This window comes from Podarcis gaigeae (assembly GCF_964106915.1).
Source record: "Podarcis gaigeae genome assembly, chromosome: 13".
Taxonomy (NCBI): domain Eukaryota; kingdom Metazoa; phylum Chordata; class Lepidosauria; order Squamata; family Lacertidae; genus Podarcis; species Podarcis gaigeae.
In genome coordinates this window covers 7,222,565-7,236,707 of record NC_139689.1, presented here as the reverse complement: position 1 = coordinate 7,236,707, position 14,143 = coordinate 7,222,565, and the positions used below count along the sequence as shown (strand labels likewise).

The 14,143-nt window shown below is 51.7% G+C and overlaps 1 protein-coding gene across 2 annotated transcripts in view; it reads right to left on the bottom strand.

Annotated features, from left to right (window-relative positions):
- Positions 1-5,510: 5,510 nt before the first annotated feature.
- ACIN1 (apoptotic chromatin condensation inducer 1) overlaps positions 5,511-14,143 on the bottom strand; it is a gene marked incomplete at its 5' end in the record, with an annotated part of 35,463 nt that continues 26,830 nt past the window's right edge. Inside the window, 10 exons of one of the 2 annotated variants that reach the window (XM_083706504.1) lie at positions 5,511-6,177; positions 6,665-6,765; positions 7,184-7,502; positions 9,178-9,285; positions 10,490-10,597; positions 10,699-10,844; positions 10,954-11,104; positions 11,991-12,146; positions 12,245-12,390; positions 13,263-13,308. In XM_083706504.1, the coding sequence (XP_083562630.1) occupies positions 5,884-6,177; positions 6,665-6,765; positions 7,184-7,502; positions 9,178-9,285; positions 10,490-10,597; positions 10,699-10,844; positions 10,954-11,104; positions 11,991-12,146; positions 12,245-12,390; positions 13,263-13,308 (1,575 nt within the window). In that variant the 3' untranslated portion in view covers positions 5,511-5,883. Of the gene's footprint in view, positions 6,178-6,664; positions 6,766-6,894; positions 7,070-7,143; positions 7,503-9,177; positions 9,286-10,489; positions 10,598-10,698; positions 10,845-10,953; positions 11,105-11,990; positions 12,147-12,244; positions 12,391-13,262; positions 13,309-14,143 lie in introns of those variants that run through there. The other variant, XM_083706505.1, reaches the window with a different exon arrangement.

Genomic DNA, 14,143 nt, shown 5'->3' with positions numbered 1-14,143 from the left:
GGGTCAGTGTCTATAGGTTAGGCTGAAGCCAGGAAAGGTCAAAGGGCAGTTTTGGTAGATATGACTAGTCCAGTTTCCCATTTAAAGGGGGCCATGGGTGGGGCAGGGGATCTAGGCTCTGGCATAGGCTGGCAACTGGGGAAGGGGTCAAGGAAAGGGTGGACATGCAGGTTCTTGGAAGTAGCCACCGGGTCAGGAGTCAAAGATCTGACCGAGATGCAAGACGGGGATTTTTTGGGCACAGCCAATCCTGGCTTCCTCTGAGCCGAGAGCCGCCTCGCAACATACAACAGCACAACCAGAGAAAGAGGTGAAGGAGAAAGGCGATAGCAGAGGAGAGATAAAAATAGACCCGCGAGGAGAAAGAGGACCCGGGGGAATCGCGTGGGAAAAGAGGAATCTTCCCCCCACATCCATCGCTGGCTGTCACTCAACGCCTAACCGTTCCCACACCCCTCCGCTGAGGCAGGATCATGAGGGAGTCTCTCTCCGCCTCCGCTTGCCCCATAGCAAAGCCCTGACCCCCAACCCTGGCTAGGGCAGCTATCACATCCAATCCCCGTGGCCTCGCGATGCGCACCGAGGCAATTGCCTCCCAAGGACTTAGAGGACTCAGAAAGTGGACAGGCCCCACTCAGCACAAGTTTCCGCTGTGTGGAGAACAGCAGAAAAACAGAAGCAGAAACAAATAGGCAGCCTAGCCTGAGCTGAAGTGTTGTATAAGCTGTTTTTTAACAAGACGTTTATTGATTTGTAATAGTATTTTTATACCGTTAGTTTGCTTTATGGAGGTTTTTTTTTATAGTTACAAGGCTCCTGGGACAGAGGAGAAAATACAGGCTAAAAATATCTGAATTTGCCACCCTAAAACTCTTAAACCTTTGCTCGGATCTGCTCCTGCATTCCTTCCTTTCATTGTTTTTTTGTCACCTCAATTCATGTTTAACTCTGCCACCACGAGGGCTAGAACCTTATGTAAAACAAAAGCTATGGTTCCCATGGCTGGATTCTGCTTCTCGTACCAATTTCGGCGCTTGCGTTTTGCAGAAGGCCAAGCAATCCACACAAGCCTGTGGGCAAGCTACAAAATATAATAAATAAATGAGGGGGTATATAATGGATAACAAGGAGAGGCTACCGTGATCACTTCTGGCCCTATCAAAATATATGGTTGTGGCTGCCAGCATCAACGAATTTAAATACAAGGTGGGATCAGTTTGTGGCCTGTTAACATCAATATCCCATTAGAACCTCCATGTTCAGGTGCAACATATCTGTGAATATAATCTACTGTGGATAAACAGCAGGAAGTGAGCTCTGCAAGTGCAGCTTTCTCTCACTTGAAGTGCAGAGTGTTTCAGGACCAGGACATTCGCAGGGAAACCAAAATGCTTGTTTACAAAGCTATTGTACTACCAACCTTACTATATGCTTGTGAAATGTGGACCACTTCTAAATGCCATCTCCAACTCCTCGAAAGATTCCATCAATGGTGTCTCTGAAAAATTTTACACATCACTTGGGAAGACAGGCGAACTAATATCATTGTACTGGAAGAAGCAAAGATCACCAGTGTTGAAGCAATGATTCTTCAACATCAACTTCACTGGACTGGTCATGTTGTGCAGATGCCTGATTATCATCTTTCAAAGCAGCTACTCTATTCTGAATTTAAAAATGGAAAGTGTAATGCTGGCAGTCAACAAAAGAGGTTTAAAGACTTTCAATGCAAATCTTAAAAAATGTAGTATAAACACTGGCAGCTGGGAAACACTGGCCTGCGAGCGCTCCAGTCGGAGGACAGCCTTTACCAAAGGTGTCATGGGCTTTGAAGACACTCAAACTCGGGATGCAAGGGAGAAACATGCTAAGAGGAAGGCACGCTTGGCAAATCCACACCGTGATCAACTCCCGCCCGGAAACCAATGTCCTCACTGTAGAAGGATGTGTGGATCCAGAATTGGCCTCCACAGTCACTTATGGACTCATTGTTAAAACTGTGTTTGTGGAAGACAATCTTACTTGGCTATGAGTGATCGCTAAAGAATAAGAAGTCCAGAGACCACCACTGGCAGAGAATGGGGGAAATTCTGGATTGGCGGGCTTTTCTGTGACAAAATTTGTGCTTTTAATTCGATCTCTTACGCTCCAAGTGTGTCTTGGAGGCTTCAGCAGTGGGACTGGCTGGCAGAGAGGCAGAAAATAAAGGCTATCGCGACCGCAGCAGCGTACATACACGAGGGACGGCAGAAATCTTCAAAGCTCCTGTGCGCTCTTAATGGAGAATTTGCAGGGGACCCACTGCGACCGGCACCTAGGGGAAACAGCAGAGGGTCCCTGGGTGGGGATTAGCTCCTTCTCCAGCTAGGCCTCTCTACGCCGGCCACCCCCACCCCCAAATCCCGTTAGGTGATGTAATCCTCCCCAGCTTGAGCCGGAGTTAGGAGGATCGAAAGAGGAAATCTGGTGGATCAAGCAATCTGCTATGGAGAACGAGGAGGCAGGAACGGGGGTGGCCGTGTGGGTGTGGGAATGTGTGCAAAGCTTTAATCATCTGCAAGGTCTAAAGCCCTCGCCTCTCTACCCACCCGGTTTACACACACACACACACACACACACACACACACACACACACACACTTCGCCTGCCCCACAGACACGCACAGCAGCTCAACTGTGCCCAACTTTCCACTGAGACAGGACTGCTGCTAGTCACCTGGCAGAGAAGCACGTAGAAAGCACCTATCTGTAAGCCGTCCGCCCCCCCCCCCGCCTTGTCAAAAGGACTGAGTTTTGGCACACTGAACATCGCCACAAGCAGAGCACACACTCACCTGCTGCAAACAGGTGGAGGAAATGGGGGAGAGAGGGGAGAATAGGCTCAGCCGGGTACAGTGATGCCTCGGGTTACATACGCTTCAGGTTACAGACTCCGCTAACCCAGAAATAGTACCTCGGGTTAAGAACTTTTACCTCAGGATGAGAACAGAAATCGCGTGGCGGCAGCGGGAGGCCCCTTTAGCTGAAGTGGTACCTCAGGTTAAGAACAGTTTCAGGTTAAGAACGGAAGAACAAATTAAGTTCTTAACCCGAGGTACCACTGTACTTAGGAAGCTGGTTTGTGCCACTCTTAAATCTCAGGGTTGCGGGTTTGAGCCCCTTGTTGGGCAAGATTCCTGCATTGCAAGGGGTCAGTCTGGATGACCCTCAGGGTCCCTTCCAGCTCTAATTCTTTGAGCCTACCATTCATCCAGCACACCTGCCACCCATTCATTTCCAGGCCCAATTCAAGCCCCCCCCCCAATACCTGAAAGACCACCTCCTTCCCTACCCCCACAGGGCAGTGGGGGCCCTGTTGTTTCACCATGCCCAGAAGCTCAGGGGTGGCATCCCAGGAGAGGCCATTCTCTGCAGCAGCCCCTAAGCTGTGGAACCCCCTCCCCACAGGACGCTGTGAAGATGCACCGCTGTTCTGTCATTTGCACACTTTGAGGTGTACATTTTTAGGATTCAGTGATTGTTAAGTTATAAACTGTTTGCAATATTGTGTTTTGATTGTTCCAACACACCCTGGGACCTTAGAGTGATGAACATGCTCTTCAGGATTTTAGATAAGATATTCCCAGCCCTACCCGAAGATGCCTTCAGGGACTGAAACCAGAAGCATTCTGCACTCAGAGCAGATGTCCTACTGCTATGGGATGTACGGCCCTTTTGCTGCATTCTGGAAGCATCTTCCGCAGCATCCCTGGAGGTGCACCAAAATGTGAAAGGGAAAATTCTATTCTGCCACTTATGATGTAGCCGAGATTCCTGCATTGCAGGGGGTTCGGCTAGATGACCCTCGGGACCCCTTGCAATTCCACAATTCTGGTTCAAGCAGGATGAAAAAGGCAGAGGGGCGGCTAAACGAAAGGAACTGCTGCAAAAAGCCTTTTAAAACTTCAGTGTTTCTTCCAGGCATAGAAACTCACCTCTGGTTTTTGTACTGCCGGAAGCGCAGCTCATTTTCAGAGGTTTCTTGCGTTCTTTTCCCCCCATCTAAGTAATTAGCTGTGGAACACTGCTGCCACCTATCAGCCAGGAAGGGAATTGCATGCCTAATAAATGCTTTTTAGGCCTTTATATCCCAGACCAGGGGTAGGCAACCTAAGGCCCATGGACCACAAGCAGCCCACGGGGGTAGTTAAACCGGCCCCCGAGCTGAGCCACCCACTCAGCGAATACCCGCCCACTGCGTTAATCTGGTGCAGTGTGGCACAGGGACTCACTTCCACGGTGCTGGAAATTGCAGGCGCACATGCAATCCGGCCCTTGAAGGGATCTCTGCTGGAGTGAACCGGCCCAGGCGAGGTAAACCTTGCCGACCCGTGCCCCACAGACAAATTCATAGAACTGTAGTTGAGGGTAATCTAGTCCAAAACAGTGGAGGAGCTTCCGATACGCAACTCGGGCTTATGAAGCTCATGAGATAAAATTTTGGACTAGTCTCTTTCAAATCTAACTTGCCTCAGTGTTGATTTGAGAAAAAATGAGGAGCAGAGACGTCCAGGACTGTGCAATTCTTCAGACAAGTAAAAACTGCAAACATCTAGCAAAGTTCTCCACGAGGCAGAAGGGAACCCTTGAAGAACTACTTTTCATAACATAAGGCTTTTGGGATAGTTTATCTTTCGCAACACGTATCATCCCATATATGGAACTTGTTTTTAAATTCAATTCCAAGAGAGGAGCAAAAAGACTGCCGGCCAAAATGGGGTCAGGCTAGATGCCCCCTGTAGCCCCTTCCCATGCTGCATATGGGAGTTCTAGCCATTGACTTTTGCCTCCCATTTTTGCACTCTACTAACGTCTCTCTTGTTGGAGCTTTACTTACCCAAACACCCAAGATGTGGACCACGGTCAGCTGGTTAACGCAACTTGAAATGTGCAGTTTTATTGTATTTGCATGCATTGTGTAAGCTTAGGGGGAACTTGCTTCCCCTAAGATTTTGTGAGGCACTTCCAAAATCAATCCAAGCAAGCAAAAAACTTGGGTTCTCATCTTTGGGTTTCTTTTTGGGTGGATCCAGGTGTCTCCTGACTGCTTGCGGTCACTTCTTGGGCCTTGCCTAAGCCGTTCGGAGACCAGCAAGGCTTCTTGACAGTTCAAAGGCACCAGTGAAGCCCATCTGGGTACTGGGAGGAGTGGTGGCGCCTCTGCCTTCTGTTCTCAGCCACCATCTGCTGCCTAACGGCTGCGCAGGTAGAAGACACGTGGCCCCAGGAGGGAGCAGTGTAGTCCCAGGAGGGGGAAAAGGATGTTTGACCCCCCATTTCTGAAATTGCCCTTTCCTATTTTAGCACAAGAGGCTGGAATCGCCGAGCTCTGTTGGTGTGCTGCTAGCAAGGGGTGTGTGTGTGTGTGTGTGTGTGTTTTGCACAGGTGCGTCGGCAGCTAAGAAGCACCCTGCTCTGAGCAGCTTCTGGAACTCGACTCCCCAACCCGACAAGAAAGACGCACAGCGGGTATAAAACTAACGCCATCTCTTTATTCTGTTCTCTTTTCCTGTATTCATCAGAATAAAAAAAAAAGATTTTCCCAAAATAAAATACAAATGAACGGGGAGGGAACTGGCCCCGGAGAAGAGGGGAGCGGGAGGGCTGGGGATAAAAACCGCCCCACTTTCCGAGGAGGAAGGCCCCTCCTGCCTGCCGCAGCCATGACATCCGCGAGCACGCCCCTCCTTCCTCGCAAGAGCTGCTGGAAAAGGGGGAGCCCAATCCCTGGCTGTCCCAGTCCTCTCCCAAAAAACCAGGGCTAGATTTGGGGTAGGGGAAGGAAGTGCCGCCACTGCTCCCCCTCCCTCCCCGCAGAAGGTCAAAGTAAAGAAGTTGGAATAGGTCAGCGGCGCCCCCCCCTGTCCTGTACGGGTGTGCTGCGACTCCGGCTCCGACTATGGCGGGCCTTTGCCTCGCGCCGCTCGCGGTCCCGGCCACTCCGCTCGCCCCCCCTGCTGGCCCCGCCTCCTGTGGCGTTGGGGCGCTCCCGTTCGCGCTCCCGGCTGTGCTCCCGCCTCTTCTCCCGCTCGGCTTGGCGGCTGCGCTCCCGCTGGCGGGCCTCCTCCGCCTCCTGCTCCTTGCGCCGGCGCTCTCGCTCCCGGGCCCTGGCCGCCCGCTCGGCTTGCTTCTGAACGTACTGGAGGGGAAGACAACGGGCGAGAAAAGGGAGGTTGAAAATAGCCCCATGGACCAGGAGGGTGGAGCCCCGGTGTACCCGGGAGACTCAATAATGCACTTCATCACCAAGCTTTCCTTCAGAAAAGGCAGCATCGCTCTTTGCTCTTTACGACGGCTAGCAGAAGTTGGGCAAAAAAAACAAAGGATGCATAAAATATCTGCTTGGTCTGTGTCCTGGGAATCTCTTCCTCTTTAGAAATATAAGTTTCTAGTCCTCTGGGTCACAGAGAAGGTGGAAATGTATGCACCCTCCCGCTGTCCATTTGACAGGATCTGAGCGCAAGGGCAGATTTTGACCGGCGTTCCGGATTCCTTGGCTTGTTCACCCTTAATAATAAACAAGGATAACCCGACAGGGGAAGCCAGCCCATCTCCCTGCCAGTCCAGACAGCACCAAATGATATTACTGTCTTTCCCAGGTGTTCCTGAAGGACAGTGTCTCTTACCTGGGTGTCTGTCAAAGGAAGCCAGTAAATGCAGGGGGCCGCCTTGGTTTTGCGGAAAAGGTCGTCCAGCAGTTTAGCCGGGGGCTCTTCCTGGGCCTTTTCTGTTGGCAGAGAGAGAGGAGGAAGCAGAGACCTCAGAGGGGCGAAGGCAGCCTCACACTTTCATTCTTAGAGTTGTTGTTGTTATTGATCAAATACTTTGCACGCCAGAGGCGGCTTCCCAGACCTTCTTCCCTCGGCTTCCTAAAGACCTCGGCCCAACCAGATGCTCTCAGCCACTCAAAATGGCGACTGCCGAAAGGCGAGGCAGAGATTTCAAAAATTCACACGGTCACACTCATGTGTCCGCCTAATAATGCCAGAGGGAAGGCTGAATCACAGCATCGTGGAGTTGGAAGGAAGAGGCTGCGTTCTGCCTGCACCTTCCCACACAGCCCTGGATGCATCACGGAAGGAAGAATTTACACACACACACACACACACACACACACACACAACCTGTGGGCCCATATAACTCACCCTTCTTCTCGGCTTTCTTCTCCTTAGACTTGGGGCGCTCCTTGCGGCGTCTCTCCCGGGATCGGGACCGAGAGCGGGGCCCCTCGCGCACCTTGTCCCGGTCCCACTCCCGCTCGGCCCTCGTCCTCTCCCGGCGCTCCATCTCTCTCTCCCTCTCGGCCCACTGCTCCCGGACCACCGCCTCCCGCTCTCGTGCCTCCGAGCGCCGCGACATCTCGCGCTCCCCCCGCATGCCCAGGCCCACCCCGGGGAGAGAGAGAGCCTCGTCCGCCTTGGCTTCTGCGGGACGCTCGGCCAGCAGACCCCGGTGGAAATCCAGCTGGGGAGAAGGAGGAGGAGGAAGATCAGACACACATGGCTGCTTTCCTTAAAACGCCCAGCCCTCCGACCATACTTATTCCACTGTGTTTCACTTAGCAGTTTTGTGTCGGAAGATTCGAGACAGGCCAGGGAAAGGACTTCTTTAGTCAGTGCACAGGAATTTGATCCATGGGATGCAGCGATGGCCACAGATCTGGGTGGCTTTCAGAGAGAATTAAGACAAATTTGTGGAGGGTAAAGCCAGCAGCAGAGGATAAAGATATTCACCCACTGTCAGAGGCATTATACTGGGGAACGTAAACGGAAGGGCTGTTGCACTTAGGTTCCCACTGGGGCAGCTGCTTGGCAACCTTGAGAACAGGACACCGGACTATATGGGCCTTTGGGCAGATCCAGCAACCAGGCTCTTCAGATATGCCATAGAGGCTCCTTGTGAGCCAAAGGGCAAGAAACAAATGGAAATAGAAAGATAAACTGCCCCTATAGAGCAGTCCTGCTCTGAGAAATGCGCCCACCAGGGCAGGCAATGTCCGTCTAGCAAATTGCAGGCCTTTACCCTCAATTTCCACTCCACGTCAACAGGCCTATTATCCCTGAGCAGACTTAAAACCTCCATACATTGGCCCCATCCTCTAAAACCCCCACTGGCCGCCACCACAACCTTCAACATCAATGAGTTTCACAGGGAAATGTCTTGAAGCAAGACATTCATTTCTGTTCCGTCCAGTCTGAATTCTCCAACAGGTTTTTTAGGAATTCTGCTTTGGTTCAGTTTTGTCTCCACGAGAAGCCCCGACCTCTTAAGATGCTACAATTCCTCCTGCGTTCTACTTTTAGGAGCTTTTCGCCTCTCCAGACCCTGCTGGACCACAAGTCCAAACACTCCTGACCACTGGGCAACGCAGCCAGACATCCGTCCGCCTCACTTCAAAAAGGATATTGCAAAATTGGAAAAGAGCAAGCAAAACAATCGAGGGGATGAAGAAAGTTCACAGCGTTTAGGGGTTTGGGGTTTAAAGAAAAGGCGAGGGCGAAGCAATAGGATAGAAGATTCTAAAATGATGTGCGGCGTAGAGAAAGGGGGTAGGGAAAAGTTTTCCCCTTTCTCTCATAACACTAGAAGTCATGGGCTTCCAATGAAGTTGAAGGGTTCGGAAGAAAGTATTTCTTCCTGAACTGTGGCGCCCACATCCCCAGGAGACTGTGATGGGCACCAACTTGGATGGGCTTCACAAGAGAATGGGTCCCATTCATGGGGAAAAGGCTATCAGTGGCTACTTGTCGTGATGGCTCTGTTCTGCCCCTCGCAGTTGGAGGTAGCAATGCGTGTGAGTACTAGTTGCTGGAAACCACAGGAGGCGGAGAGCGCTGCTGTGCTCAGATCCTGCTCCTGGGCTTCCCAGAGGGCATCTGGTCGGCCAAAGCAAGACCAGGATGCTGACTCGAAAGCTGCTGGCCTGATCCAGCAACGCTCTTTTCTGGACGGCCCCAAGTGCCCCGGCCCAGCAGTGTATCTCTCAGAAGGGGAGGTAAACTGAAAAGACTTTTTTTGGAAATGGAGCTCCTTCTCCCCATCTTCCCAGTTTACTGCATACAGCCTCTCCTGAGACATCGAGGGGACGGAGAGCAACAAATCCCACCCTCTATTCTGCCTTATCTCTCACAGTTCATACCTCATCTTGCTCTGCAAAGTCTGCCGATAAAAATTTGGGATTTGATTGTGGCCACTTGACGCCATGGAGGGCGTTGCGAGTTGCTACCGCTTCTTCCACTGTTGAATACTGAAAAGAAAAAGGGAGGTGAAAAGGTAGGAAGATTTTTTTTTAAAAAAAGGCAGAGTTTGGTTTCCTTTCATGCTTTAGAGTAGGGGATTGTCACTAAGTGAGCCCAAGTCCAATAAAATGTTCGTTTGACGAGGTTCGCAGGTGGCTTTTGCATTACACTCCAGTCTTGCATATGGCTCTCTCTCAAATTTATGTTTTAGTTCTTCAAAAAGCAAGTTTTTCACCTTCAAGGCTGCTACTACCCTTTCCTGGAGAAAGAGTGAACAGGATTTCCATGATGGGAAAAGGTGCTCTAATCCTGGCTTTATTCTGTGTACAAAACTTATACACCGCTTGATTGCTTGATGAAGTTATCAGTGAGAAAAATTAACAATCAAAGACATTCAAAATAACAAGGAACTGAACTTCGTTGAAAGCAGTCCGGGAGGGCAGAACCTCTAGAAGCAGGAGTGGGGAACTGCAGGCCTGGGGTCCAAATGCGGCCCTCCATAATATGCCTGGCTCTCAGAACTCTCCCCAAGCCATACCCCACGGCTGGCCTCACTTGGCCCCTCCAAGAGTGCTTTGCCTGGCTGGAATGTGTCACAAATGCCTCCTACTTGCCTGGATGGAAGACAGAGAGGGGCCTGCAAGTGCGTGGAGAGGCAAGCCCACTGTAAGGTAAAGGGACCCCTGACCATTAGGTCCACTCATGACCGACTCTGGGGTTGCGGCGCTCATCTTGCTTTACTGGCCAAATGAGCTGGCGTACAGCTTCCGGGTCATGTGGCCAGCATGACTAAGCCGCTTCTGGCAAACCAGAGCAGCACACAGAAACACTGTTTACCTTCCCGCCGGAGCGGTACCTATTTATCTACTTGCACTTTGACGTGCTTTTGAACTGCTAGGTTGGCAGGAGCAGGGACCAACGGGAGCTCACCCCATCGCAGGGATTTGAACCACCGACCTTCTGATCGGCAAGCCCTAGGCTCTGTGGTTTAACCCACAGCACCACCCGCGTCCCTAAGCCCACTGTATAAAGGACAAAGATGGCTTTGGTTGCCCTGCCCATCTTTGCCCCCGGAAGGCTCCCCAGAAGGGAATGTGGCCCTTGGCTCTGTCGCAAACGTTTCCGGGCCATCCGCCAATCCGTTGCAGGACACTCGAGTTCGAAACAAGGATCTGCTCCTCCAAGCTGGGGGAGACAGGGCGGAAAACTCACTGTGACGTAGCAATGGGACTTGATCTTGTCGATCCAGAAGGCTTCCTCCACAAGGGTGCCTGTCCGGCCCAGCAGCTCCTTCAGCTGCCCGAGAGTGAAGGGTCTCACCTGCGCAAAAGGACGCCACCGGGGTGTTAAGGCAGGTCTGGCTTCTTATCAGTGGCTGCTGGAGGGCCGCCCTCCCCTCCCCACCCTGGTCACATACTCACCAGGTTGCAGATGTGGACGATGCTGCTGACTTTGCCGCGGGGCGGAGAGGGGACCTGGGCTGTGCGGACAGGGTCATCGATGGTGATGGAGACGCCGGAGCGCTGCTGGCTGATGGAGCGCCGCGTCAGAGTGTCGCTCAGCGTAACTAAGGGGCGGGACGAAGGGAAGTTGGGGCTCAAGAAGCAAGAACTCAACTTTCCGGCCCCCGCTTGCCATTCCGCCCCTACAGCCTCCCCTTGTCCCTCGCCCCGCACCTTTCTTCACTTCGTGCTCCACGGGTGGCGGCAGCACGACTGCCTCTACGGCGACGGCGGGAGGGGCCTCGGGCGGCTCTTCCTCGTGCGCCTTCTCCTCCTCTTCCTCCTCCTCTCCCTGGCCGTTCTCCTGGCCTTCAGCCGGCACCACCTGGGGGGGAGAGAAAAAACAAGCTGTGTTTTTCAGGAGAGACAAGAGAGGGCTTCCACCAGAAGCAGCAGCGGCACATGCAATGTGCCCAATGGGGTTGCCAGAAAAACATGCGGACGGGCTTAGCCAGGGCAATGGGCCTAAAGAGCGACTTGGCTCAGCTTCATCTCATATGTAAACACCTCGGGCGAGACTCCAAGGCTGCCTACACCTCACGGCTCATTCTCAACTGACAGAAATGGATCTATTGAAAGAGAGACTCTGTTGGTTATCTCTGTATACCTCCCTTTGGTTTAGCTTTTCCCAGGTAGTGCTTACTTCCTTATACTATGAAAAATATGAATTACAGCATTTAAAAAAGCACTGATGTGAAGCACAAAAAAGAAAGAAAAGAAAAACCCAGTTGCCTTAAAAATATGCATTTTCACTACTTTATTTTTCTTGTTACGCTATAAAGTAGCACAACAAGAATGGCTGGAAGTCAAGTCACTTGGTGGGTGTCTGTATGGGGTAAGTGTGTAGGTATGCTGATGTGTATAATATAGATTGGTATTTTATAGGGTAACGTAGGTACGTTTTATGTTATGAAAAATTAGGTAGTGTATTGTGCAAATGTTTATGTATGCGTTTTATAAATTAATTAAAAAGTAATAACATGCATTTTCAAGGGGACATTGTTCTACCCCTTGTGCTAACCTAGGCAGGCAGCTCAGTGGCTACCTTCAGCAGGCAAGACAATGCAGAGGTTGCCTGGCCTACGGTGGCCTGGAGCGGAGGCCCCAGAGGTTTCCCTTGCAGTTCCACTCAGAAAATGCTCCGGCCCACATTCCCGCAGCTGCTTCTGAGCCAAAACGCCCACCCAGAGCCCACCGGTGATGGGACAAACCTGTGTGACGGTGCGGCAGATCTTGAGGGCTTTCTCGTGGGGGGGCTCCTCCGGGTGCCGCTCAGCCTCATCTTCGGAGATGCGCGAGTCGTCGGCGTGCAGGTCCACCACTGCCTCCTGCCCTCCCGTCGGGGGCTTGATCTCAGGGATCAGGCTCTGTTGGGGGGGGACAGGACCAAGGGAGAGGGGTGCGTCAGGCCAGGATTAAAGGAGCTGCGCTGAGCCTAAAATGAACAGCCGTGAGCCCAGGGTACCTTGAGGGACTCTGTGGTGATGCTGATGGAAGGTTTCTTCTGCGTGGCGGCCGTGCTGGCCCCCCACCGCCGCTTCCGGCCTCCCGGCTGGCTTCCCTCTGTGTCACTGTTTGTCGCTGCCGCTGTGCCCTTGGCCACCGATGACGCTGAAATCAAGAGGGCAGACCCAATGCTAAGACCCCTCCCCTCGCAGGGACGCAGCCTGCTCTGTTTTTCAGTGAAATGGTACCTCGGAGGCAGAGAGGGTACCTCCCCCCCCCTGCCGCCCTCAGGTTCATCTCTCAAGGGGTTCATCTCTCGGGACAGCTACAAGGGCTAATGCGTAGGCTCGAATGCTTCTGTAAATCCAGGTGGCTTGGGCAGGAATGCACTCTGCACATGCTCAGAGTTAGGGAAGATATGGCCAGCTCCCCTCCCTTCATTCCAAAGTCTGGCCTAAGCCACGCAGTGATGACAGGGGAGGGGAAGGATAAGGAGCTTTGTAAATGTTTAAAACCCTGTAAAAATTACATTAATAAGAGTGACCAGCCAACCGATCCTTAATACTGCACTAAAAAGAGAAAGAGATCTGCTTTCTTGAGTTCCAAGGGAGGCAGACTTCCCCAAGAACTGCTCATACTCAGCCCAGGTGTGGCCATCTACCATGAGGACCAGAAGCTTAGGTCTCCTCTTTGGAAAGTGGGAGAAAATTGGGCCAGGGGGGAGAAAGACACGCCGACACGTTTCTTCCTAAACAGCAAGGGAAAATTCCCTCTGGCCTCGCTAAGACCAAGAACCTGGGTAAAGGCCGACCTGCTGTGCCTGAATTATGCCTCTCCAGATTTTCTCCTGGCTAAACCCATCCACTGTGACCCCAGAAAAGGCAGCAAAGGCTGCTCATTGCTCCTGGTTTCCCTTCCCTCAGAACTGCACTGGAGTGTCGGCGGGGGGGGGGGGGGGGATTCCAGGATAACTCCCACCCTTCTCCAACATGTCTGGATGCCCTGTGTGGTCGCTGGACCAGGGCTCCTTTACTTACAGACAACAGATATCTTCCTCTTGAAGGCCTTGGGCTGAGTTGAACCCTGCAGAGGAAAAGGGAAGGGGGGAATGGAAAGAGAGATAGAGAGAGAGAAAAGGGAGGAAGGGGAAGGAGAGAGAAAGAGAGAGAGAGAGAAAAAGCCCCGCATAGAGGGGGTAGTCAGGTCAGCGTCAGGGGTTTGGAAAGTGGCTGCCACACCTGGGGGAGGGGGGGGGGAGAGACGAGGGCATAAGTAATGAAACAGGGGCCCAGATGAGGAGTTGGGGAGCTGGGCAAGGGTCCTCTGCTGATTCAGGAATAAAGTTGAGACGGAAGAACCCCTACACCTCACTCTGCCAAAGGGATGCAGATTACGAACCAGGAGCTCTTTTGCCTCTCAGAAGTTTATTTGGACTCAAAACGTGTTATTTGGACTCAACGCGTTTTGAGTCCTCACGAGCACAAGAGGACCAACACAACACTCCTACATGAGCCTACTCAGACTCTCACACTTGACACTGGAGGTCCCGTTCTCTGTCCAAGAAGGAACCCTGGGGTCATCTAGTCCAACCCCTGCAATGCCGGAAGCTCAACTAATGTAAGTTAGTCTCGATGGGTGGGTACGAGAGACAGGAACTTCTTGGTGATAGCACCAGGACTTCAGCTTTCTAGCTTTGTTCTGAAGATGCAATATGACTTTTATAAATTTGGTCTGGTCTGCTATTTTAATATCTTAGAAGTGTAAGATTGGCGTTATTTTACTGCTGCTTTTTTGTTGTTTTAATGTAGTGGGTTGGCTATCTGGCTATATATCTATAAGATTTTTTCCTGAAATTATGTAAGTTTTAATTGAAAAGCAGGAAGATAATACTAAAAAACTGTATCATTGAGACAACATA